We start from the raw sequence: 27,065 nt of genomic DNA on the forward strand, positions 1-27,065 counted from the left end.
TAGTTGAATCTGACACATTTAACATGAAGTAGCTTTCTGGTACTGGTGCATCATTTATTTCTGTCCTTCATCAGAACTTACCTATTTACTCATTAGCCAGTTAATTTATTGGATTATTTTGGCTGGGCGCAGTGGTTCATGCCTGTAACCCCAGCACTTAGGGAGTTGTGCCAGTAAGCATGGGAGCTGAGGTTCAGTTGCTGGCCTGACTAATTACCACTTCCATAACCCCTCTGTTTCACTGATTCTGCTTCTTTCCTCTTCCTCTTCCCCTTCCCATGGATACCTGTGAAATACTAATGGTCAACAGCTGAGCAGTTTCTTGCATACTTTGGTGAAATGAGTTTCCTATTGCTAGCAACGCTACTAGCATCTCCCCAAAAAGAGAAATGATCAGACCGATGCAGTGGTTTCGTGTTATGTCAAATTGATATGTAAGTGTGTGCCACCTGAGTTCATCTGGCTAGCCAAGAGCCAAAGAAATATAAATTACCCGCCAAAGGATTCAGAGAGGCCAGGCATGCTACTTCTCTCTTCTTTCCAGGGCTTCTCAGCACACTTAATGCAATGACTTACGACAGAGCTCTTGAGTCATATGGGGGAACATGTGCAATATGTACCTTGATGAGTTGGACTTCCATTTATGCGTCTGTTTCATTGTCCATTGAGTAATAATGAATTACTATAACAGCTAGCTCACATCTGTTGAGAGCTTGCTTTGTGTCACTGTCTGAACTACATGCATCACGTAAGTTATCTCATTATGGGGTAAGGGCTATTATAATTCCATAGAATTTGCAACTCGAAGTTAAATGTTTGCCCAATGACAAACAGCCAGCAAAGGTAGCCATTGAGATTCAAAGCCAGGACGCTGACTTAAGTTCTTTGCCATCATGATGCATTAAGCATCTTCTTCTAGATCAGCTGCATGCTAATCCTTTTGAATCTGGAGCTGACTTAATCGTGTTCCTGCCTTCAGAGAGCTCACCACCCAGTAGGGGAGATGGACATGTAGACTATTAGTTAAAATACAGTATGATAAGTGCTGTAAGGAAGAAATGAGCAAAGGTTTAGTGAAAATCTAGACCTAGATTGATGTATTAGCAGTTTTCCAGGAGGCCAGGTAAGATAGAAAACAGGAATAGCAAGGGACTTGACCAGCATTCCATAGTGAAATATGAGTCTTGAAGTATGAATAGGAGTTCACGTGAATTAAAAAAATGGATAGGCCAAGTGCGGCGGCTCACGCCTGTAATCCCAGAACTTTGGGAGGCCAAGGCAGGTAGATCCCGAGGTTAGGAGTTTAAGACCAGCCTGGCCAACATAGTAAAACCCCATCTCTACTAAAAATACAAAAACCTAGCTGGGCATGGTGGCAAGTGCCTGTAATCCTGGCTACTTGGGAGGCTGAGGCAGGAGAATCGCTTGAACTCGGAAGGTGGAGGTTGCAGTGAGCAGAGATCACACCACTGCACTCCAGCCGGGGAACAGTGTGAGACTCCATCTCAAAGACCAAAAAAAACGGGTAAAGTCATTGATTATTCAGAATGTAATATATCCTATTTTTTGAAGCTGAAACTGGCACAATAGATGTAATAAGAGTAATGGCCAAATAGGAGGGTGGCCGGGGCCTGTTTTTAGGATGTTTTCATGCTAAAACACTTGAAATTTATGCTCTGGCAAATAGGAAACTTGGAATGGTTTTAATCAAGTAGTTTGAACACGTGAATAATAACAGTAATACTAGATACCATTTACTGAGCACTTGCTATAAGCTTAATCAAGGTATACATAACGGTTTTCACAATAAGATTATGTAGCAGACATTGTTATTCCTTCTTACAAAAATAACTTACTTATATGAAGCGCATATAAGAGGTTAAGCCGCTTACCCAACGTCGTTGGGCCAGTAAGCACGGGAGCTGAGCTTCAGCTGCAGGCCTGAGTAATGACCACTTTCGTAACCCCTCTGTTTCACTGATTCTGCTACTTAGAAGTCTCTCAGGGGCAGGTGGAGCTGGGATTGAAGAGCCCCAGGCTGGGGTCAGGCAAGTGATTGAGGAAGCAACCATGAGAGCAGATAGAGATGACAAAGGACCAGAGTAGAGCATAGAAAGGAGGATAGAGAGGAAGTTTCCGGAAGGGAAAAATGGTAAGTCTTGGGGACCAATCGAATAATCAGATACAAAAGCTGAAAGAGCACTGGAGTCCAAGTTGACTCCCAGGTTTCTGACTGTGCAGCTGAAAAGACCCTGTGGCTGAGACTGAGAATTCGGGAGAAGGGGCAGTTTGAAAGCTTGGTTCAGACACGCTGAGTTGTGCCCACGGGACCTGCAGGTGCAAGTGTCCAGTGGGTGTTGGCGACCCAGATCTGGCCATCCTGCCAGCCGGGTTGTGCAAGCTGGAGACATGGTCTTGCCTTGAGGAAAGTATCCGTGAGTGGGAGACTTGGGTTCTAGCCCAGCTGGGGCCAGAAGTTATTTAACTCCACCATTTGGCCTTGGCCTCCTTGTCTATAACATTTAAGGGAGGGACGAAAGTATCTTCAAGGTCCCCTCTAGGCCAAAGTTTAGTAATTCTATGTTCTCAGTCAAGAAGAGAGCAGACACCTGTAGAAAGATCCAGCCGGGCACGGTGGCTCAAGCCTGTAATCCCAGCACTTTGGGAGGCCGAGGCGGGTGGATCACGAGGTCAACAGATCGAGACCATCCTGGTCAACATGGTGAAACCCCGTCTTTACTAAAAATTACAAAAAATTAGCTGGGCGTGGTGGTGCGTGCTTGTAATCCCAGCTACTCAGGAGGCTGAGGCAGGAGAATTGCCTGAACCCAGGGGGCGGAGGTTGCGGTGAGCCGAGATTGCGCCATTGCACTCCAGCCTGGGTAACAAGAGCGAAACTCCGTCTCAAAAAAAAAAAAAAAGAAAAAGAAAAGAAAGATCCTGGAAGTCTGTCAGCTCTCAGGCTAGATGTTGAATAGCATTTCACACTCCACTGCAAATATCAAAACCTTGGGCAATATTCATAGAGCTCGCTGCGGCAGGCTGATCATTACACTTTAGGAGGTGATTGTATGCTTTTCCTATTTTTACTCTAATGAGGAAGTAAACTCTGTGTGGTTAGTGAGGGGGCAAATCCTACCACACGCACATCTGCATTGCTGAGGAAAGGAAAGGTGATGTGTCATTTCACCCCCCGTGTTCCTGCTTTTCTGGAAGGCCAATTATGTGATGCCCTAATGCTTCTTGGCATCAAAACTCACTTTTTACTTCAAACTTTGATTGGCAGAATTCTTCAACCACCAGTAGAGATGGTCAGCAGGAGGTGAGGCTGATCTTCCACGCCATTGCAGGGCAGCCAGAGGTTCCCTGGCGCCCAGTGTCCGCCCAGTGTATTTTGGACTCACAAGACTCCGTAGAGCATGCACCATGCACCCCAAGCAGTGAAAGATAGTGGCAAGAAAGCAGGCACTGTCCAGGAATGTGAATCAACTTCCAGTCTCAAGAGGATTTTCAATCATTTTTACTAATAGCAAAACCACATTTATTACTCTTCTTTTATCTGCTAATTGGAACCAAAACTACGAGTATGTATGAACATCCAGAAATTTTGGAACATAAAACATAGAAAGTATGTATGTGTGTGTATGTATGTATGATTTGTGATTTTTATATTCAGCATGTTTGTAAAGATGGCATAACTGCTGGTAAACTTACAGCCTTTGAAGGAGGCGGAAGTAGGCTGTCATCATTTCTGGTTGATCCTGGGGGATGGAACTGGGTTCAGATGAGCCTTCGTAGCTGTGTCACCTCAGATATGGTACCTCCTCGCTCCAAGTACTACCTCCCTGAAATGGAGGTAGTACTCCCTTATTAGATAATACTACTCACCTGACAAGGTCCTTGTGAGATAAGGTGAGATAATGCGTAGACACTCAGCACTGTCCGTAGCATCTAGTTAGCTTTTCCAAGGCATGAATAGCGTATGTGGAGAATCGAGAAGAGCTTCTGGCACATAGTAGGCTCAGTAAATGGCCACATTTATATTGCAACTATTGGTATTGTCAAGAAAGCTACTATTCATAGTAATAGTGGAACAGCCGTATTGAGCCTTGCCCTAAAAGTTGGAAGACTGACATTCCAGTCTGGGCTCCTTCGCTCATTATCTCCATGGCCCTGAACACGCCCCCTGAACTCTGCGGGCCTCAGTTTCTTCATCCACGGCCCCAGGCGCTTTAAGGATGGGAAGACTGACATGGGAAGGAATCTGTGCTCCACAAAGCCCTGCACGAATGCTATGGGTGTGATGGCAGTTACAGTTGGCATTTCCAGTGGCTGATAAATAGGTTGAGGTCTGGCCATTCCCCTTACCAAGGCAGTGGAAGAAGTACAATTCCCCAAGGCCTTCCATGAAACAACAACAAATTTCTTTTGTTGTTGGGGAATTTTACTCATCCATAATCCAAGCAGATGTACCTGGGCCTTGGACCCCGGACAACCTTTCTGGGCATGACCACATTATCTCCTTGGTCTGTCGCTTGCTGCCCCAGTGAGCCAGGGCTCCCCCTAAGGCTGCCTTTACCTCACATGTGTCTCGGGGGGTCCTCGGTCCCGGCCTTGCCTGTGTCATCACAGAGCACCAGCCTCCTTCCTCTGCAAGAATCCTGAGCAGCTCAAAGCCCACGTTGTTGTGAAGATGAATTCATACTCTCAAAACAAGACTTTGCACAGAGCAGATGCTCCTTAAAGATTAACTGTTTTAATTAGCAGGAGGTAAAGAGCTTAGACAGCGCTTAGCACACAACAAGGCGATAGAAGTGTTTGCCATTTTTATTATGACTGTTTATTTATTTAGTCAACAAATTTTTCCTGCGCAGCTTCTTGGTACCAGGCAAGGCATGAGGCACCAGAGAGACATGACAGTCTCTGCCCTCAAGGAGTTTGCAGTCAAGAGGGAAGGGAGACAAGTAAGCAAAAATGCATCAGGAGGTGAAGAGCGTGGTGGGAATGAGGAAGCCCCTGATCTAGCCTGGGTGGGAGGGAGATGGTAAGGAAGTGATCATAGCAGAGACCTCTTCTTAGGAGTCCGCTGTACCTGTGAAGAGCTTTGTCTGGCACAGGACAGGTTCCTAGAGGGCGTAGCCCTGGGGCTGCACCTTCTGTGAGTTGGGAAAGAGTGGCAGGAATGGAGACAGAGACAGGGTGTCCCAGGAACAGCATGCAGCATGGAGCCAGGGTGACCATAGGCAAGCAGGGCAGCACAAGACAGCGCTGGGCCGTGGATGTGAACTCACCCTCTGGGCCAGACTGGTCCCCAGCCCTTAGAACCTTGTGTCTCACCAACAATTGAAAATGGGAAGGATTCCAGGATCAAGTCAAACACATTTCCAAGCCGTGCCTGCTCTTGAGTTGGGTCCCTGTGAACATCACCAAAGTACATCAGCACACAAAAGGCTCTGAGGAGCCCGGCAGCGAAGAATGCAGCGGGACTCATCCCTCCCAGGCATGCTGGACCTCAGAACCCTTTCTCCTCCTGCCTCTATTAGCCTGACATGGAGCCCGTGGCATTGCAAGGAACACAGTTTGTGAAACAGCAGCCATGATGGGAAGATCTTTTAGCAGGGAATACCGTCGTCTGTGTCATGTCAACACCGACTCCCCGGACAGCAGTGAGAAGGACAGATTGAAGGAGACTCAGGGGCCAGAGGACCAGCTGGGAAGCTATGCGGGAGACTAGAAGGGAAGAATCAGCATCGAAACATGGGCAGCATGTGAGCAAAGGCAAGGAAGGGAGGGTACACACGTTATTAGCAGGTAGAATCATGCACAGCTGGCAGCTGAATATCACTGTGACAGTCGTGGGAATTCCCTGAACCTGAGAGTCAGGACCAGGAATTCTAGACTTGACCTGAGAGGTACTGCTGGGTGATTGAGGCAAGCCACTCGTCCTCCTCAGCCTGGTGTCCGGTTCTAATGAGAGGTGTGGAAAATACGATGAGTTTCACGGGAACCTTCGCCCCTGCCATGCTGACATCTCGAGAGGCTGTGAGCTGTTTCCACCTCTGCTGCAGACACCAGTGAGCCGGACCAGCCCTATGGCATCAAGGTGAAAAGCCAATTCACACATTTATTAAGTGCCTTCTGTATACTGGACTGAGCACCAGGCCCTGGGAGGGAAGGAAGGAGGGCGGAAGAGTGCACCAGGGCATCAATCCCTGGGTGACTCAGTCAGTCCTGGCAGTTACCCAGTACAGGGGAAAGGAGCCTGGAGTCAGAACATCAGGAAGTGCTAACCCCAGCTCTGCTATGCTGGCTGGGTGACTTGGCAAGTTCTCTACCCCTTGTATTCATTTTCTGTGGCCATGAAACAAATCACTACCGACTGAGTGGCCTGAAGTTATAGAACTTCATTTTGTCACAGTTGTGGAGGCTGAAAGTCCAATATCAAGGGGCCAGCAGGCCCATGTGCCCTCGGAAGGCTCCACGGGAGCACCCTTGCTGCCTCTTTCAGCCTCCAGCCATGCCAGGCTTTCCTCGGCGTGTGGCTGCATGGCTCCAATCTGCCTTTGTCTTCACGCGGCCGTCTTCTCTGTGTTTCCTTTCCCTTATAAAGACATTGACCGTAGGATTTGCGACCCAGTCTACATCCAGGATGATTGTATTCTGAGATTCTTAGCTTGATTACATTTACAAAGACCTTATTTTCAAATATGGCCCTACTCACAGGTCCTAGGAGTTAGGACTTGAACATGGCTTTTACGGGGGGGAGGGGGAGTGATTCAGCCCACTACACTTCCTAATGCCTCTGCCTCCTCATCAGAAAAATGAAGACCATCGTAGCGTTTATCCTGTTGGATGGTTGGTGGAATTAAAGAAGTAATTAACATATAATCCTTAACATGGCGCCTGGCAAATCACGGTTGCTATTGTTCAGATATGTGGCTCACACCTGTCCTTCCAGCTCTAAACCTGTGTAGTTCTCTGGCATCTAAGTGCTGGGATTCTGAGCAGCCAATGACATCATTTTAGTGACATAGGAATTATGACATCAATATTGTTGAGCTCTGTCCTCCAAGTGTGTGGGGAAGTTGGGAATGTCATCCTCTCTAGGACTACAGACATTTGTCACTTGACTGGTCACGACAGCCAGGACAGTATCACTCTGTTGCTGCTTCTACCCTGAGCTCTGAATGGACTGGGGCTGCCAGGCATGACAAGGATTGATGGGGAACCACCTCAGCACACACAGCCATTCTGCACTCCTCAGTGCGCCCTGTGCTATTGGAGCTTGTGGGCTGAGCCAGCAGCTGCCAAGCCCCTGGAAACACACAGACAAGCATATGACTCCTTTTCTCCCCAGCCCTCAGGACTGAGAAGAGGGACAGGCACACAGACTGTGGTGCAGGGAAGGAAGTCCCTGTAGGCTCAAGCCCAGCTTCCAGCTCAGTGGTGGGATCCAGCTGGGATTCAGAAGAACACAGCTCAGTGCCAAGCTTACTAGGAAGGCATTAAATATTCACTCACCCAATGCTTAATGAACAAGTTTGATCACTGACTTTGAAGTCAGGATGATCTATCACCCATGGGAAGAGGCAGACGGAAAGATGCTGAAAATATAAAGCACGCAGAATTCGGAGACCGATCGTTCCTGAGGCTGTGGAGGACGGCATTTAGGAGGGTTCCCAGATCTCTGGTGTGGGTAACTGCTGGACAGTGGGGCGGCTAAGCATGGAAGAGGATGAGGAGCTTGGAGTGAGGATCTGACTGTTAATGTGGAATGTTGGTGGAGCACTTGCTACGGGCCAGGCATCCTGCTAAACTCTGGGAGTATATAATCTCATTTAATCTACTTAACCAGCCTAAACCATTGTTATTATTACCCACATTCTACGAAACCGAGGCAAAGAGAACGTAAGTAGCTTATTACTAACAAGTAACTCCGCCCGCCCCAGCGGTCTATTTGTTCCCCAGGGCACAATGCCTGTTCCTTTGTAAGGGCCAAGTAACCTGAGGGGCAAGTTCTCCAACTCACAGTTGCATCATTGCACCATGTGGCACTGAGTGTGTGTTTGTACTGAAAGAAATGCTGAGACAAGCCTTACTTCAGACAGGAATTCAGAAGACCCGCAAGGTGGCTCTCAGCTTCGCATTTCCTGGCTGTGTGACCTCTTCAGACTGCTGGCCTTCTCTGAACCTCCTCTGTAAACATGTCCCCAGAGGCTGTTGTGAAGAGGAAAGGAGACCCGTGGGTGAATGTGCACTTAGGAAGTGTGAACCAAATGGAGAATATCGCCAGGGGGCAGCTAGAATGTGGCTGCGGGTCAGATTGAAGTGTGGAGCTGCCCATCCAGCAGCCCTAGGTCAATTCCTTCATTTTCTTTCCATGCCGAGTGAATGCCCGTCTAGAAACTGAGTCGAGACAGCTTTAATCACAACACGTTGTGCCTCCCCGGGACAGATTTCGGCTGCTCTGACGACTGTAAAATAGAATTATGACTGCAAATTAATTTTCTAGAAATAATCAACATTTCACAAAATTTTCCCGGAAGCCAACATAGACAATTAGACCCTACAATGCACTCCTGGCCTAGTGACGGGGGCGCGGGGGTGAGGCAGTGAGGTTAACCCACCACTCAGTCCCTTGGAGAGCGGTCAGGGACGAGGACCCCAGGACAGATGCAGTCCCCTGAAGAATAAGGGTCCTCCATCCCCTTCGCATTATTTTTCTATTGAGATGAAATTCACATCACATAAAATGAGCCATTTTAAAGTAACAACTCAGTAGCATTTAGCACATTCACAGTGTTAGGTGACCACCACCTCTGTCTAGTTCCAACCCATTTGTTTTCATCACCCCCAAGAAAAGCCGGTGCCCGTGAAGCAGGTGCTCCCACCCTCCCCTCCCCACCTGCAGCCCTAACAACCTGCAATCTGTTTTCGTCTTGTAGATTTACCCATTGTGGGTATTTTTTTTTTCTTTTCTTTTTTTTTTTTTTATTGCATTTTAGGTTTTTGGGTACATGTGAAGAACATGCAAGATAGTTGCATAGGTACACACGTGGCAGTGTGATTTGCTGCCTTCCTCCCCTTTACCTATATCTAGCATTTCTTCCATGCTATCTCTCCCTAACTCCCCCCCCACACTGTCCCTCCCCTTTTCCCCCTATAGACCCCAGTGTGTAGTGCTCCCTTCCCTGTGTCCATGTGTTCTCATTGTTCATCACCCGCCTATGAGTGAGAACATGCGGTATTTCATTTTCTGTTCTTGCGTCAGTTTGCTGAGAATGATGTTCTCCTGGTTCATCCATGTCCCTACAAAGGACACGAATGCATCATTTTTGATTGCTGCATAATATTCCATGGTGTATCTGTGCCACATTTTCCCAGTCCAGTCTATCATCGATGGGCATTTGGGTTGATTCCAGGTCTTTGCTATTGTAAACAGTGCTGCAATGAACATTCGTGTGCATGTGTCCTTATTCCATTTGACCCAGCAATCCCATTACTGGGTTCATATCCATCGTGGGTATTTCATGTTAGATGTCACCTATGCTAAAATAAGCAGTCCCTGAGATAGGCCCCAGGCACAGAGAGCCGTAAGAGTCCATTTATTAAGGTTCTCAACCCCTTGGGGGCTCTGTTCCTCTTCTTCACTCTGGGTTTATCCCACCCGTTCTCCAGGGAACATGCTCCATTGATCCACCCCCTCCAGGGGCATGTCCTCTCTTTCACGGAGTGGACGGCCCTTCCTCACCCCCTCAGGGCTTCCCATCTGCATTCCACCCGGCAGTGTCACTGCAGTGCTTTCTATGATTCCTGTAACTGGTTTGCAGGTAGCTTATGACTTACTGAGGGTACAAACCATGTGGCAGAGTGGAAAAAATACAGGTTTTACTGTCCAAAAAAGCTCGATTTCTGGCCCGCTGCGGTGGCTCACGCCTGTAATCCCAGTACTTTGGGAGGCTGAGGACAGATCACCAGAGGTCAGGAGTTTGAGACCAGCCTGGACAACATGGCGAAACCTGTCCCTACTAAAAATATCAACATTAGCCGGGCGTGGGGATGGATGTCTGTAATCTCAGCTACTCGGGAGGCTGAGGAAGGAGAATCATTTAAACTCGGGAGGCAGAGGTTGCAGTGAGCTGAGATCGTGCCACTGCACGCCACCCTCGCCGGCAGAGCAAGACTCTGTATCAGAAAAGAAAAGAAAAAAAAGGCTCGATTTCTCTCCTTGTCCCTGCCCTAAGGGGACATTGGTGGCTGTAAACTGGGACCCACAATGACGTTCTCTCTGTCCTCTCGTTGGCAGCCCCAGAAGTATTCCAGGTGTACCTGGACGGAGGCCCCGGATACTCGTACCCTGTCGACTGGTGGTCCCTGGGCGTCACAGCCTATGAGCTGCTGCGGGGCTGGGTAAGACGGCGCCTGCGCGCGGCACACGAGGGGCTGTGCAGGGGGGCTCAAGCTGTACCTGGATGGGCGGAGTCGGCAGGGCACACGGTGCAGGAAGGAGCATGGGTGGGGGAGTCACCGCGCCCCGGGCTTCAGTCCCGATGTCTGTGCGCCACCTAGGAGCGCCCTTCTGGTTCAACCCCCTCATTGTGCAGAAAAGAAAGAGGCGTCCCGCGGGGAGGATCTTACACAAAGGCCCACAGCGGATCAGTGACAGGTCAAACACCAAAGCGCCCTGGCCTCGTGGTTTCAAAGACTGTCCCCTCTGAACCCACAGCACAAGGCCTCCCTGTCTGATTTTCTGGATGGCCGAAACATGTTTAAAGCTGAAGACCCTACTTCTTTTTTCTCTGTTTGTTTCACATCTTCTCTGAGTATGTAACTCGGTGTCCTAAAAAATGAGACTTTCAATCCGTATTTTTATTTTATTGCATTTAAATGTAGTAGCTGAAGATGATTAATTGGGCTGTTTGGCAACTGTAATCACACATATTTTTACTTGAGCAGAAAGTATTGTATCTAGGCTGGGTGCAGCGGCTCAGCACTGTAATCCCACATCTTTGGGAGGCTGAGGTGGGAGGATCTCTTGAGCCCAGGAATTTGAGACCAGCCTGGGAAACACAGAGACATTCCATCTCTACAAATAATAACATTTTTAAAAAAAATAGCTGAACATGGTGGCACTCTGCTATAGTCTCAGCTACTTGGGAGGCTGAGGCAGGAGGATCACCTGAGCCTGGGAGGTCAAGGCTTCAGTAAGCCATGCCATGATGGTGCCACTGCACTCTAGCCTGGGTGACAGAGTGAGACCCTGTCTCAGAGAAAAGGAAAAAAAGAAAGCATTTTGATAAAAATTAATTTTGACGTATATTTCTGTGTCCAAGTACCATTTGAAAAGGATGTCATTTCACCCTGTCTCAGGACCATGGTTTCCTCATTGGTACAACGGGGATAATAATATCCTTTCTGTCTATTTTGCGGAGCTGGAGTTTTAGGATTCCTGGGTTCCTGGACTGTGGGAGACCTGGTTTGCCTGAGACTTGGCTTCATAGTGTCAGTGCCCAGTACAGAGCTGACAGCAGCAAAGAGCCGGATTCTCCCACAAGCTACAGTTTTAATGTTGTTCAAGTCATTTGCATATATGCATATTCATGCCCATGAAAAGTGCCTTCCTTGAGGGCATGGTGGTGTCTTATTCATTGTGGATGTCCCACTGCATGATTACAATGGGTGTTGAATGAATGTTTGTTGAATGAATGAATGATGAGAGCCGTTTGTACCCTGTGAGTGCAAACAAGTATTATTTATCACCCTGTAGTCAAGCAACAATTTTCTGCTCTTTATCTCAATTATTTTTCCTGAATTCCTCAAAAACATATGATTATACATTGCATTTTTAGAATACAAAGAAAATGGGAACTTGCTCACTGAATGGAAAGAGCTAATGTCGCGCAGGTTTACCTGTGAGCTGCTGCGGGGCTGGGTGAGATGGGCCCCGGTGCGGTGTTCCTGCTTTGTTCATTTCTCGTTGACTGTTTCCTTTGATACATATGCTCGGAGGAGGAATATGAGGGTCCACGATGTCGTAGGAACCAGAGCACACAGGCACCAGCATTAATCAATCACAGAAAAGACCTTGGCAAGCAGTCGCCCTAAATACGACTGGACTCCTGCCAATAGAAAGGATATTGGCAGTCATGCCTCATGGGTCAGTGCAGTCAAAGATGATAGCTTGGCAAAAAGCCCCAGGGGTGGAGTGGTCCCTGCTGATTCACAAATAAACTATTTTATTTTATTTTTAATTCTTCTGAGTTTTCTGCTTAAAGATCCAGATGCTATTTTCAAGGAGGATGCTTCTTGAAAGAAGCAGCAGCAAATGATGGGAGGATCCGGGCCTTTGGCGTGGAGACAAAGCAATGGAATGAAAGAACACCACCTGTTGTGTACTGATGTAAATCTTTTTCTCAAATATTTTTGGCTGGCTTATTCTTTGACCCAAAGGACAACAGGCTTCTGCAAATAATTTATTCTCTGTTTTTCATACTGGAAACAGTTGATTTGGTAAAAAAGCTGTGCTGAAAAAGACTCATGTTTATCCACGGGCCACGTAAATTTAGGAATTATCCTCCCCCGTTTGCAGCTCCTCAGTCATGTCAGTGACAGCCCCCTTGGGTAGGATCCGTGGAGCTCCTTACCTCCAAAAGAGAAAGAAAGGTCATAGTAGGGGCCAGGCACAGTGGCTCCCATCTGTAATCCCAGCACTTTGGGAGGCCCAGGAGGGCAGATAGCCTGAGGTCAGGAGTTTGAGACCAGCCTGGTCAATATGGTGAAACCCCATCTCTACTAAAAATACAAAAAATTAGCCTGGCATGGAGGTGGGCACCTCTAATTTCAGCTACTTGGGAGGTTGAGGCAGGAAAATCGCTTGAACCAGGGAGGTGCAGGCTGCAGTGAGCCAAGATGGCACCACTGCATTCCAGCCTGGTGCAACACAGTGAAACTCTGTCTTAAAAAAACATCAGAGTGGGATTTTTCAATATTGTAGAACCTTAGAGTTGGGAAGCATTGAAAATAATGTGTGGAAAATTGATATCAATATGGCTTGTTGGCCGGGGACCCAGGAAAACAGCTATTTTTCCTCATGAGGAGCCAAGCACTCTTTACTGGGAGCAGAGGGGCCATGTCCCACTGGCAGCTTTCAGACCAGAGTGTAGAGCAGGGGGCCTCCAGCCGCTGGGCCTGGGTTCCAGCCTGTGGCCTGCTGGGAACTGGCTGCACAAGGCGAATGGCAGATGAGCCAGGGAAGTTTCATCTGTATTTAAAGCCACTCCCCATCACTCGCATCACCGCCTGAGCTCCACCTCCTGCCAGGTCAGTGGTAGCATTAGACTCTCATAGGAGCGTGAACCCTACTGTGAACTGTGCATGTGAGGAATTTAGGGTGCACGCTCCTTATGAGAATCTACTGCCTGATGATCTGTCACCGTCTCCCATCACCCCAAGATGGGACCGCCTAGTTGCAGAAAACAAGCTCAGGGCTCCCACTGATTCTACATTGTGGTCAGTTGTGTAATTATTTCATTATCTATTACAATATAATAATAATAGAAATAAAGCGTACAATAAATGTAATCCACTTGGATCATCCTGAAACCATCTCCCCCAACTCTAGTCCATGGAAAAATTGTCTTCCTGGGGCCACGAACGCTGGGGGCCATGGATGCAGAGAACCCTGTGCTTTGGGTGGAGCTTGTGGACAAGAAACACAAGTAGGATACAACTTCTGTCTGAACCAGACTAGAACCTTAGCTCTTAACCCTGGCAAGCCTGCTGAGGGAAAGGAAAAGGCCCAAGTAGGTGCCACTTGTCAAAATTCCTTTTGGTGCCTCAGTCACCCTGGCACTCTGACTACCGCCTCTCCAGAGAACACTATGGAAAGAGATATGAGGAGATCTCCCTTCCCCTGACCACATCTACAGAGAAAAGATGGACAGATCCTTAGCCAGCCATTGTCTCAGCAAACCTCAAGGTCTCTCTGACAGGCGAGCACCCTCTGTTCATTGATCATCCTATGGATCCAGAGAGTGCTGTACCTCCAGAAAGAGGCTTTTTCACTCTAATGGCTAGAAATTTTTTCCCCTTACTTAGTCAAAAGCTGCTTCCTTATAATAGAGGAAAATAATCTTAGAGGAACCTCCCAGCTTCAAACCCTGGCTCTACCAGGTGCCCCATCTGGGATCCTAAGCAAGGCTGAATGTTCACAATGCTTTTGTGTTAACAAGAAATCAGTAATTATATCTACCCAATAGGATTGCTTTGAGAATTAAATGATTCTGATTATGTTAATTACCCAGCTCCATGACTAATGAATGGCTGGCACTCAGGAAACGTCCCCCTGGGACTTCTACCCTGGGAGGACCCGCTGAAAAGCCTGTGTCCTTCCCAATTTAGCACCTTTCAAGCACTAGTGGCAGGCACTGAGAACAGAGGCTTGATCACACCTGCTTGCTGACCGGTAGTGAGTAAGACCTATGGGCTTCATGAGCAAAGCTGGGTTCCCACCCACACTCTGTGCTTCTTGGTGCTGTGCTTTGGGCTAAGTCACTTAACTCAGCTGAGCCCCGGCTTCCTCATTCATAAAAGAAGGCTTATCAGTACCACCTGCAGGGTCACTGTGGGATTACGTGAGAAAATGTGGTCAGGGTATAGGCAGTGTCTGGCACACAGGAGAGCTAATAAGTAAATATACACATAGCGATGATTCCACAATCTACCGGTCTGTAGATGCAAGTAAAGTTCTGCTGACTTAGGTTTAGAGGAGCAGAGGAGAATTTCAGAGAGTGGAGACATCCAAGTCAGTCGTATATGAATGGTTGGAAGGAACAGTGTGGGCACAGAAAGAGAATTGAAAGCTAAGGCTGATTCAACACACATTTTGGCCTAACCATCTGTCAGGACAGTGATGGGACAGTCTTTAAAGGGCCTGAGGCCAGCTGGAGGCACTTGGCTTTACCCTTTAGGTAGTGTGGTGCCATTCACGGAACCTAAGCAGGAAAGTGGCAGCACAGTGGCCACATTATACATAGTACCATGTGTCTGGGTTCAGATCCTGACTTTGCCAAGTAGACTGTCAGTGATCTCCAGTGAGCCTGTTTCTCATCTATAAAACCGGGAGAATAGTGGTGCAGGCCCATGGCACAGGTTTCTCCACCTGGGCACTGTGGACATCTGAGGCCGATAATTCTTTGTGGTGCAGGGCTGCCCTGTGCATTCCAGGATGTTCAGCAGTATCATCGGCCTTCACCATCAGATGCCAGCAGAAGTCCCCACCCAGTTCTGACAACCCAAAATGACTCCAGACGTTGCCAGATATCCACTGGGGGACAGTTGTCCCTGGCTGGGGACCATAGCCTTAGAACAATTAGGAAGACTAGGCCAGATCCTGCACGTGAGGCCATTAGCACATTGCATCCCAGCCCCACAGATTTCACGTCCCCCTAGGACTTCTACCCCGGGAGGAGCTGCTGGAAAGCCTGCATCCTTCCCACGTTAGCACCCTCCAAACACTAGAGACGGGGGCTGAGAGCAGAGGCTGGATCACACCTGCTTGCTGACCATTAGCGAGTAAGGCCTGTGAGCTTCATGAGGAGAGATGGGTTCCCATCCACACTCTGTGCTTCTTGGTGCCCATGCCATGGGGACATGAGGACTTTACCGTCTTTGCTCACCTACGAGCCTCCTTCCTGATCTGGTGTTACCCTTGCCTTTGACCCCAGTCAGCACTTCTCCTTGGGAACAGGTAGACAGAGACGACTGAGGGTGCCGAGGCCAAAGAGCAGAGGGCGGGTGCTCGGAGCTCCCCCTAGAGGTGAGGGTGCAGCACTGAGCACGGCCGGATGTACAAGGGGTGGGTGAGCTGAACCTGGAGAAACAGGATCATGTAGGTGTGTCAGCCTCACCGAGCGGGCCAGTAGAGCACTGTGTCAGGAGTCACAAGCCCAGGAGGCAATGGAGTCTGTGATCTCCATTCAAAGGAGGAGGAAGGACCTTGGTGAATTTTTCACTGGTTTCCAGCTGTGCTTCCTGGACTCTAGGACCCTGCAGAGATAATTCAGCAGTTCCAGAGGGGGGAGAAGTGTTTCTTCGGGCTTTGGAGGTTTAAATTGCTTAAGGAACTGTTCTTCACTTTCATCTGTTCTGTGGTTGGAATTTTGGGTAAAAAGATTGGGGGAAAAAACATTGGATTAGATGGTCTCCAAGGCCCAGCTCAACTTTAACAGTTAAAATGGCAGGCGTCGGCAATTCTTTTCCTCTGTCTTCTATTTTTTGGTAAATTGCCAGGCTTTTTTTGTTGTTGTTGTTTTTTTTGTAAACCAAGTTTCCTGGAATAGAGACACACCTGCACTCCATAATGAGTATATCCAATGTCCCACTGCTAAAATCGCTTTTACCAGCGGTACATGGAATTACTTTACCTTATAAATACCAGCTGGTGTTCTGAGGCAACACATCTCAAGGCCAGCGAGTGAGAACCCAGCATCAGTACCAGCAGACAGGATATTAATCTTAATATTGGCTGATCATCTTGTAAAGGACGTACATTTCTCCACAGACACGCAAGCAGATGAGGGCTGAGCCTGAGGAGCTTGTTTCAGTCCTCATGTTCCAAACTCATGTCTGAATGTGTTTCCGGCACTGGCCTCCTGGTGTATTGGAGTTCTTATTATCATCATTGTTTTTGTAATTGGTCTGGTTGCCTCTAGAAGGAGAGAGAATTGCAGAGATTAGAAACAGAGTAGCTCACATGGAGGTCCAATGGAAAAGCAGAATTGATGAGTACCTTGAAACGACCAAGAAGGAAATAGGGAATTAAGCGTAAATGATCAGAAAACCTTTATATCTGTTTCTGGCTGATGTTCTAGCTGGGTGCTTGGATTCTTGGTCTCTGGTGGCCCTGCAGAAAGAGCAGGGGATGAGAATGCGGGATATTGGGAAAGTCTTTTTTCATCTCCCAGCCTCAGTTTCCTGACTTTTGAAATGAGAAACGAGGTGACTGCATCATCATCCAGGGTCTTCGCACCTCCAGCAGCTGGGCTTTCAGGGTAGGAGTGGGACTGCGTTGGGCAGAACTGTTTATTGAAAGGCAAAAAAGATGGGAAGAAGCAATTCTAAACAGTCCAAAATGGCCGGGCTCAGTGGCTCACATCTGTAATCCCAGCACTTTGGGAGGCTGAGGTGGATGGATCACCTGTGGTCAGGAGCTCCAGACCAGCCTGGCCAACATAGTGAAACCCCCATCTCTACTAAAAATACAAAAAATTAGCCAGGCGTGGTGGCATGTGCCTGTAATCCCAGCTACTCTGGAGGCTGAAGCAGGAGAATCGCTTGCACCCAGGAGGTGAAGTTTACAGTGAGCTGAGCTGGTGCCTTGCACCCAAGCCTAGGTAACAAGAGTGAAACTGTCTCAAAAAAAAAAAAAAAAAGTCCAAAACTGAACTGAGCCCCAGCTCATCTCTCAGTGGTGGCCCTGAGCTCTGGGTCTCCTGCCCCTGCCCCAGTGGAGATTATAGAGAATTCCCCTCCCCTAAACATGCCCAGCAGTCCCGCAGGTTCCCTCCGCAGCACTCATTCCGCCCTGACCTCTCTTTATTACCCGTCTGCCAGTGCAGGAGGGACCATGTCTGTCCTGCTCACGCTGACCCTATCCACAGAGGGCACCCGCTCATCATAGGAGCAGAGTCAAAGTCGGCCACGTCCAGTGAGAGCTCTGCGTGTGGACGGTGAAGGCTGCTGTTCATTACCAGTGACGGCCTCAACTAAGATCCACACCCTGCGTGTCTTAAACAGAAATCATCCTCTCACGGTGCTGCAGGCCTGAAGTCCCAGATGGCTGGCAGGCTTTGTTCTTCCTGAGGCTGAGGGAAGGACCTGTTCAGGCCTCTCTCCTTGGGTTGTGGATGGCTGTCTTCTTCACGTCGTCTTTCCTCTGTGTGTCTCTGTGCCTTAAAGTCCCCTCTTTATAAGGACCCAGGTCAAGTTGAATTAGGACAGACTCTAATGACCTTATGCCAATTGCATTACTTCTATAAAGAGCCTAGGTCCCAATGAGGCCACATTCTGAAAGCCTACAGGCAATTTGGGGGACAGTTTTCCCTGTAGCAGTAGCGGTCAGAGGCGATCACGCTGCCTGTCCTCTCACCTCAGTGCCCAGCTCCAGGATGTCCTGGCTCTGTTTTGTGTTCTGTAACATGGTCATGTTAACAGTCCCCAGCTCATAAAGATTTTATGAGCTTTGTGTCACCTAAGGGCCATTTTCAGTTCAGATCGGCTCTCATTGCTCTAATTACGGTCGTTTCTGGCGAAGTGCAAAGGGATATCACACACGCAACGGCGGGCAGAAAATACTCTTTCATGGATGTAACCACTTCCCGTTAGATCAAAAACATGTTTGAAGAAAGATTTTTTAAATTGTAGTATATCAAGTTAATTAGCCTTTCTAGAGAGCCTATGGATTTTGGTTTTGCTCTGCCTATTATATGGTGAAACTGACAGGTCCTCATTCAATTAACAGATAAGAGAGAATGTGCCAGTCAGGAAAAACTCCTTCTGGGTGGGCAAATCTGAGGCGACACAGGCTCACCTCTCAGGGCTGACGTCTTCTCCAGGGCCCCCTGTTTGGTGAAGATAAAGGTGTCCCTTCATGCCAGGGAACTGTAGCCCTCCCAGGGATCGGGAACCCTCACCCCTTCGGGCTGGCACCTTCCATCTGCAGCAGCCCCGTGGGAATTGTGGTTCCACAAGGCCAGAGCCAGCGCTCGACGTGCCACAGGGGTACCCACACAACGTGTGAGCTTGATCACATGGTGGGTGACATTTCAGTGACCACAACCTAGGAGGGTGGTCAGTAAGGGCAGTGCAAGCAGATCATGCTTCTACATACGCGGCATGCACAGGTAATCGGCTCCCCCCGGGCAGGGTTTTCACGATGGTGACAAGGGGAGTTAGTTTACCACTTAGGCATCTCCAGGTCCTACCAGTTTTGGTTTCACCAGGGCTGGGCTCCTTCTTGGAACTTTTCTGAAACAAGAACTCAAGGTGCACCCAGTGCAAGTGAGTGGTTTTTCACTGTGTGTACCTGGAAACCCCAAACCCAGGACCCAGGGTGGCAGTGGGAGCCCAGTGTGGCATCTGAGTCAGGGTCGGTGCTGGCTCAGCACCTGTGGAGGGACTGAGACCTTCTCTGTTGCCCTGCTCTGGGACCCTGCTCGATGACAGAGAAATGAACATGGTCAAATTCCCCCCTTTGAGCAGCCCACAGCTTCGTGGAGGAGACAGACAGCAATAATTTTACTGGTGTGTATTAATGGCAGTCATCTTCATATGTATTATCGTGGATTCACCGCTCAGACTTCTCTGGGATCCGTTTGTTTGTTCCACCACACGTGCCAGGGTCCCTATTGCTCTTGTAGTTCCAAGGCATGTGGCCATGATAGAAACCTGAAAACATCTTGGACTGCAGTTCAGCCGGAGAGGGTCCAGGAGAGATGTTCTTTCATGGGGGTTGGGGCAGGGGAAGCGGGGTCGGGAGTGCACTGCTGCTCAGAACCACTCCAAGCCTTGTCCCCAGCATCACAGTCAGGAAAGTTCCCGAGCTTTGAGAGGGGCTTAGAAGCAAGAAACTGCACACAGGAATGTTGAGAAACATGGTCAGGAAGCTTCATTTCCTACCGAGTTTGGAAATGGGGGGAGAGCACAGGGTACACGTCCTTACCATGGGAAAGGGAGGGCAGGTGAGAAGGCAGGGGACGAGGCTGGTGTCCTCCCATCCGTCAGCCCAGCCACAGCCAGACACTGGCCATCTCAGCCCTGTCCACCCCATGGGGCAATTCAGCCAGGACAGGGACAGTGATGGCCAAGGCCCTGTAGCAGGTGGAGGCTATGACTGGAGGTGTCCCTGGGTGCCTGGTGGACGGCAGGAGTCAGCCCCCAAGCCTGTGACTGGAGCAAGGACTCTGGTGTTAAGCTGCTGAGAGTGAATCCTGCCTCTGCCACTTATGGGCTGTGAGTCAGCCCTGACGTCCTGTGGTCACAGGAGCAGCACCCACCTGCCAGCTCCTGCAGTGGCCCCTGGGCCTGGTTACTGTGGGCACATGGGTTCGGGCCACCTGCTCTGCCATAAAAGAGAACCACCCAGGGGAAGAATAAACTGCTCCTCATAATCACACAATCTTAAATTGCAGGGACTGTGCCTTCTGATGCCCTCTCTCTGATTCTGTCTGTCGTCCTGTGATTGCAGAGGCCGTATGAAATCCACTCGGCCACACCCATCGATGAAATCCTCAACCTGTTCAAGGTGGAGCGTGTGCACTACTCCTCCACATGGTGCAAGGGGATGGTGGTCCTGCTGAAGAAGGTAAGGGGGCAGCTGCCAGCCTCCCCAGCCAGGGAACTGCAGTGAGTATAGAAACAGCCATATCAGCAAACGAAGGGGTAAGAATACAGTTGGCACATCAGGGGTGGAAATGATCAAGTCAGCTGTGCTCAAATGCCAGGTGCCATGGAATAAGCCTGATTATGGGGGTGTGTGCAGATCAGCAAGCCTTGGAGGACAGTGAAGGCTGTACCGGCAAGCCCCCAGGCTCTTGTCAGTCTGCTACGAGCTTCTAACAAATGGAAATGCTTAATGCATATGGGCTTTTGAAATCTGCTGCACATGGTCTTTTCACTCAATAACCTTTAGGAAATTGGGTATCTCGGCCAGGCACGGTAGCTCACACCTGTAATCCCAACAATTTGGGAGGCCGAGGCGGGTGGATCACCTGAGGTCGGGAGTTCGAGACCAGCCTGACCAACATGGAGAAACCCCATCCCTACAAAAAATACAAAATTCGCTAGGTGTGGTGGTGCATACCTGTAATCCCAGCTACTCGGGAGGCAGGAGAATCGCTTGAACCCAGGAGACAGAGGTTGCAGTGAGCCTAGATCATGCCAGTGCACTGCAGCCTGGGAAACAAGAGCAAAACTCCTTCTCAAAAAAAAAGAAAAGAAAAAAATTGGGTATATCCCTGACTTTCTGCAGGAACTGTTGCTATTAGAATGAAGCAGTGGTTCTCAAAATATGGGCCCAGGACCAGCCAGCATCAGCGTCATGTGTGAAGCCTGTTGGAAACTCACATCTTCAGGCTCCAGCCAGACCTGAATCAGATGGCTGGAGTGGGCCCCAGTGTCTGTGTCCCCGTGAGCTCTCCAGGTGGTTCTGATGTGCACTCCCGTCCAGCATGGGTGGGCGATCTTGGTGCCCTGCCTTCAAGGCTCCCTTCACATCCTCCACGATGCATGGAACTGAGTCCTGCATGAGGTTGGCACCCAATTGTGTTAAAGGTCCCGTGTTCTGGGCCATGTGGTGGCTTTTCTCCCTTACTCCTCCCAAGCTCTGTTACCAGGGAAGCGTCATTATCCCAGTGCCAGAGACGAGAAAGCCAAGGCATAGGAAAGCAAATGATTCAATCAGTGCCACAGAGCTATTAAAAGGCAGAGTGGGATTTGAACCCAAACCCTCCTAACTCCAGGTCCCAGTTTTAATCTCTACACGGCTATAATGACTTGCTGAATTACAAATTAGTTAAATTACTTTAAAGGAAATCCACCACCTGGTTCTTGAGAGCTTGCCTGGAGGCTCTAGCAGGGGAACACAGCTACTCATATACCCTTGACCAAAGATGGGTCCTCCTCTACTGGGGATGGGTCCCCCTCTACTGGGGATGGGTCGTCCTCTACTGGGGATGGGTCGTTCTCTTTGACTGGGGGCACGGCTTTCAGAGGGATGCCCGTGGAGCCGTGAGGGAGGAAGGGGACACCTGCCTAGCCAGCCAGATCGGCCAAATCAACCTCTGCGATCAGTGCCAGGTGTTGCAGCCAGATCACTCTCACATCCCATCACCTGGTTCTTATAAATCAGTGGCGCTTAACCCTGACTGCTCATGAGAACCTTCTGGAAGCCTTACATACCACCAATGCCTGCACCTCCCAGCCCACCCAAGTGACTCGGAATCTGGCCCTCGGGTCTGGGCATCAGCATGTTTTCAGAACCACTGCCCTGAACGGTGAATTTCCAGAGGACATTGGAGTGGAACCTGTTTAAGTTGGCACTCACTGATTTGGGACAGTCCCTAAAGAGTGTCAGCCATGACCAGCAGACGCAACCCCTGCTAGCCATCCCTTGTGGGGTGTGACTCCAGCCACTCAGTGGGCATAGCTGGGAGATTCCTGCAATGACAGGTGTGTGTGAACTGGCAGGGGCTCTGGCTTCCAGCTGTACCCCTGGAGGCTGGTGTGCCAGGGGTACAGCTGGAAGTGTGTACATTTCTAAGTATGTGCCAGGTCCTTATCATTCCCATTTAGTCTCATCCTACCATGAGCTGGAAATGGAGGAGTCTCATCATTCCCCCTGCTTTCAGGGGAAGGCAATGAGCCCAGGGCACCCAGCAGCTCGCCCAAGGTCACAGATGTTAAATGACAGTCCCAGGGCCAGGCCTCTGTCTTTTCATTCTTGGCCCCTGTGCTTTTTCAATAGATAAGCTACAGGGTTTGAGAAAGTTGGGAGCCTCACTGGGATGCCAGGTCATGGTCTCCAGCTGTTCTTATGCCACATCACTCCTCATTAGCTAAAACTCAATTAGAAGAGAAGCTAAAAAGTGTCCCCTTGGCTACAAATAAGACCACTTCATTAGGTCACAGAGGTCACCTCATAGCTGTCCAGGGATACATTTTATTACAATAAATTTTATTACAAGTTTGGTACCTCCCATTACCAAGTTGGAAATCCTAAGATGAGGCAGCTAATTCTATTTGTAATTGGATGCTTCTGCAGACATCGGAGAGGCAGCCTGCTACAGGTTCCAGTCCCAGAAAGGAACATGGGGGCTGAATGTCTGTTCCCTGCCCCAACAGTCCTCACTAGATGACCTTGCAAAAGCAGCCTCACCTCTCAGTTTCTCCCTGGCTATAAAGAGATGAGGGCAGATGGCGTTTCCCACAGCAGCGACCCAGACAGGGCACGACATCAGTTATGCATGGAGAGCAGAGGCACATTCATTGCCCCGAGACCCGTCCTTCAGAGTCCCCGCTAACCTTGAGGGATGCCCAATTCACAGAAACACATTTGGCCTCTGACTGCAGCTCCTGACCAAGGATCCTGAGTGCCGCCTGTCCAGCCTTCATGACTTACAGAGCGTGCCCTACTTGGCCGACATGAACTGGGACGCAGTGTTCGAGAAGGCGCTGATGCCCGGCTTTGTGCCCAATGTGAGTGGAAGTCCCCCCTGATGTCACGCCACCCCTCTGCAGGGTCCCCGCCTTGGTGCAAAGCAAGACTTTGGCAGCTGGCCAGTGAGCCCTCTGCTGGCCACAGTCACCCAAGCACCAAGGGCTTATGTCCTGCGGGAATGTGGGGTGAATTTTGGCCTGATTTCCAAGGTCCCAGCTGTGCAGCTTCCCTCCTTACGGCAGGTCCTTTGGGATGGAGACTCCTGTCTGTCACCGAATGCCACCCCCATGTGCTCAGGTCCAGGCATTGGGGTAGCAAGCTGATCTAGTCTTCTGCCTCCATGGAACTGACTGCCAAGTAGAGAAAGACAGGCAGTGACTTATCCCCACAGGGGCATCAGCACTTGTTTCACAAGCTCAGAAGAGGGAGAGTTGGGGGTGGGAGGGGCAGAGGCAGGGGCCTCTTTTAGGAGAGTCGGCAGAGACCTAGAGATGAAGTGAGGGAAGCAGGACTGCCGGGATGAGCACTGACCCCTCCAGGCAAAGGGATCGCCAAGATCACACTCTTGAAGGCAGCAGAGAGCCTGGATTTCAAAGAACCATTGTATAGCATTTAATGGAATAAACCAGAGGGAAAATAATAGGAAATGGGGCTGGGAAGGGACCACGTGCCATACCAAAAAGGCTTCCAGAGGCCACAGGAAAGGTTTTAGGTTTTGTCCACCAGAAACTGGAGTGTTTAAGGCAGGGAAGCGAAAGCACTGGATTTACATTTTAAAGGAAGGTTCTGGCACGAGCTGGAGGTTCCTGGGTCCTCCGGGAGAGATGCTGAAAGTTTGGACCTGCCTGGAAGCCTCCTGTGGGCCCTTCCTGCAGAGCAGTGGTGTTTCTCCTGGAGGGAATTGCGGAGAGCACCCGAGGAATAGTGACATTTGGGACCGAAGTCCCGGGTGACATTCCAGCTCAGCCACCTCTGCCCTCTGTGACCTAGGAGAGCACACCCCACCCGCTCACCTGCCATGGCTCTGCCCAGTAGCAGTGTGTGAGCAGAAAAGACACCACAAGATTGGTCCTAGTCATTACCTGTTCCAGTCTCGTATTATCTGAATGGAGGTGGAGACTCCAGCAAGGAAGGCAAGAGAGTTTTTGGGGCCATGAGCCTGGTTCCTGGGGGGCCTCAGATGTCCCCGGCTGGCGTTCATGTCAGATTATTTTAAAGACTTCTGTCACTCCTTTTGGTGCAAAAATAGTGTTTCCCCACATCAGCTTCTCCAAGAGTGCCAGGCTTCCAGGCCCTCTACACAGCGTTAGCAGCACACATGGACGTTTCTGAACACAGACCCTCCCCTCGGCCTGCTCAGGGCTCACTAGTGAATCCAACCAAAGCCAAGCCTGGCTGACGCTAGTCTGTTCCTGTCCTCTCCCCGTGAGCAGCGCTGCATTCCCGCCAGCTTAGCCAGCGCACCCTGTCCAGAGCCCGCCCTGCTTTCCTCTGAGCCCGCCTTTCTCCCTGCTTCCCTCCCAGGTAGCGCTCCACACAGGCTGCGTAATGGCAGGTTGCACGGTGCTGCGTCCCTGTCTTCGTCCAGGCCTGCCTGACCTCAGGGACTCTGCCTGGCTGGAAGTCTTCCTTGACTTCAGGGTGGACATGGTGCTGCCTCTGAGTTCAGATGGGTCCCTGGCTCTTCAGACACCCCTTGGACTCCTGTGGAAACAGATAGACCATGGGGACAAAGTGTCCAGGGTAGGCTTAGCACAGAGCAGTTGTTTAGGTGGGGCATTCTGCTGTTCTCCCAATATAATTGTTTTAGGGTTTCACTTGGCCAACTGGGAGCTCTGTGTGAGCTGTGTGTTTCTATGTGTGTCTGTATGGAAGTGTGTCTGTGTGTGTGCCTGTGTATCTGTGTGTGTCTGTGTGTGTATGCCAGTGCATTTGTGTGTACCTGTGTTTGTATGTCTGTATCTGTGTGCATGCCTGTGTGTGTGTCTGTGCATTTGTGTGTGTGCCTGTTTTTGTGTCTGTGTGCCTGTGTATCTCTGTGTACCTATGTATGTGTGTGTGTATCTGTGTGTACCTATGTATGCCTGTGTGTGTGCCTGCATGTGTGCCTGTGTATCTGTGTGTGCTTATGTTTTTGTGTCTGTGTGTACCTATGTATGTCTGCATGTGTGTGTACCTGTGTATCTGTGTGTGTGTCTGTGTATCTGTGTGTGCCTATGTTTTTGTGTCTGTGTGCCTGTGTATCTGTGTGTCTGTGTGTACCTATGTATGTCTGCATGTGTGTGTACCTGTGTGTGTGCCTGTGCACCTGTGTGTGTGTCTGTGTGTACCTGCATGTGTGCCTCTGTGTCTGTGGGTAGGCAGGTGTGTCTTGGGGTCAGCAGGGTCAGCTGTGGGGGCAATGTCTCAATGCTGTGGCCAGGCATTCTCCATCCTATTTCCCACCCTATTCCGCTGGCCAGTGAGAAAGCCAGCTTTGGGTGAAAGCACAGACCTCACTGTCACCATTCTGTGTCCACCGAGCACCTGCACCCACCAGCACTGTACTGCACAGGAGCTGAACCCCTGGGAAGAAAACAACCCCAGGGCCAGCTGCCAGGGAGCTGCAGACAACAATGGGGAGTCTCCACTGTGGATAGACCTTTGGGGAGGGATCATTCTTCGGGATACGGGCTGCCCTGTGCCTTGTAGGATGTTTACCAGCACCCCAGGACTCTACCCATAAGATGCCAGTAGTCTCCCCTCTGTCGTGACCACCAAAAAATGTCTCCAGACATTGCCAAGCATCTCCTGTGGATAGAGTTGTCCCCAGTTGACAAGCACCGGCTAGGGTTTTGTGGAACCATAAGCCAGTAAACCTACAAAGACATAGAAAATAAACTACGGAGCTGAATCCTCGGAAGGAGACCTGCAGGTTCTGCTGAGCCGGGAGTAGAGGTTTGGGTCCCCTCTGCCATCTCTGTGACCTTAGATGGCTGTACCCCAATTCTTCACAGGTCAGATGAGAAACCAGGACCCTCACAGAGCTGGAGAATAGTGCTCAGCTCTGTGTGAGTTCCCCTAGCTGACTTCCTTCCGAATGCACATTTTGGACAGTCCAGAGAAATGTACCCGCCTTCTCCACGGGCTCTGATCTGCCAAACTCAGGGTGAGAGTGCCGAAGGAATCTTGATGCAGTCCTGCACATCAGGCACAGATCGCCTAGTTAACGCTTCCCCGTGGTGTCTGAGCCTTCCCCGAGGCTGTGTGCTAGGACGCCCTGGGGGGCCGCCAGGGGCCAGCCTGTGGCTTCGCCATATTGTGTGCATGAGCCTGTTGGCAGGTGCCTGCCTTTGAAGCCCGCCTGCCCTGCCTTTGAAGCCTGCCGGCCTGCTGCTTCTCCCCAGCCCCTCTCCTGCACACAGCCACACACTGATGCACAGTCACACACACAAACACACATACATACTCATTTCCACACACATGCATATGCGCACTTGCCCTCACACTTGATGTATATGTCTCACACGCATACACTCACCCTACACAAACACATGCATTCACATATACACTCACCCACACACAGCTTCACACACAGGCACAATCCCATACAAACACACACACACACACGAGCCCCCACCACACACTCACCTACAGGGCCCCACGTAGCCTCCCTCTGGCTGTGCTGTCTTCTAGCTGGAACCTGTGCAGGGACCACTGCCTCTTCTGGGGATCCCTTCCTCTCCTTGTCCACAAGGCAGCCTCCTACCCCTCCTTCCAAACAGCATAAAGCAAGGACTGGCCCAGCTGCAAGTCTCAGCAAGAGCCTTCTGTATTAGGCCCCTCTTGCATTGTTATAAAGGAACAACTG

General features: G+C 49.9%; 1 protein-coding gene across 2 annotated transcripts in view; it reads left to right on the forward strand.

Moving 5' to 3' along the window:
* STK32B (serine/threonine kinase 32B) overlaps positions 1 to 27,065 on the forward strand; it is a 446,518-nt gene that overhangs the window by 385,713 nt on the left and 33,740 nt on the right. For both annotated transcript variants that reach the window (XM_002746002.5, XM_078368001.1), the window contains exons 7-9: positions 10,307 to 10,410; positions 20,246 to 20,362; positions 23,128 to 23,253. In XM_002746002.5, the coding sequence (XP_002746048.2) occupies positions 10,307 to 10,410; positions 20,246 to 20,362; positions 23,128 to 23,253 (347 nt within the window). The remainder of the gene's footprint in view (positions 1 to 10,306; positions 10,411 to 20,245; positions 20,363 to 23,127; positions 23,254 to 27,065) is intronic.

Source organism: Callithrix jacchus, chromosome 3 (genome assembly GCF_049354715.1).
Source record: "Callithrix jacchus isolate 240 chromosome 3, calJac240_pri, whole genome shotgun sequence".
NCBI lineage: Eukaryota > Metazoa > Chordata > Mammalia > Primates > Cebidae > Callithrix > Callithrix jacchus.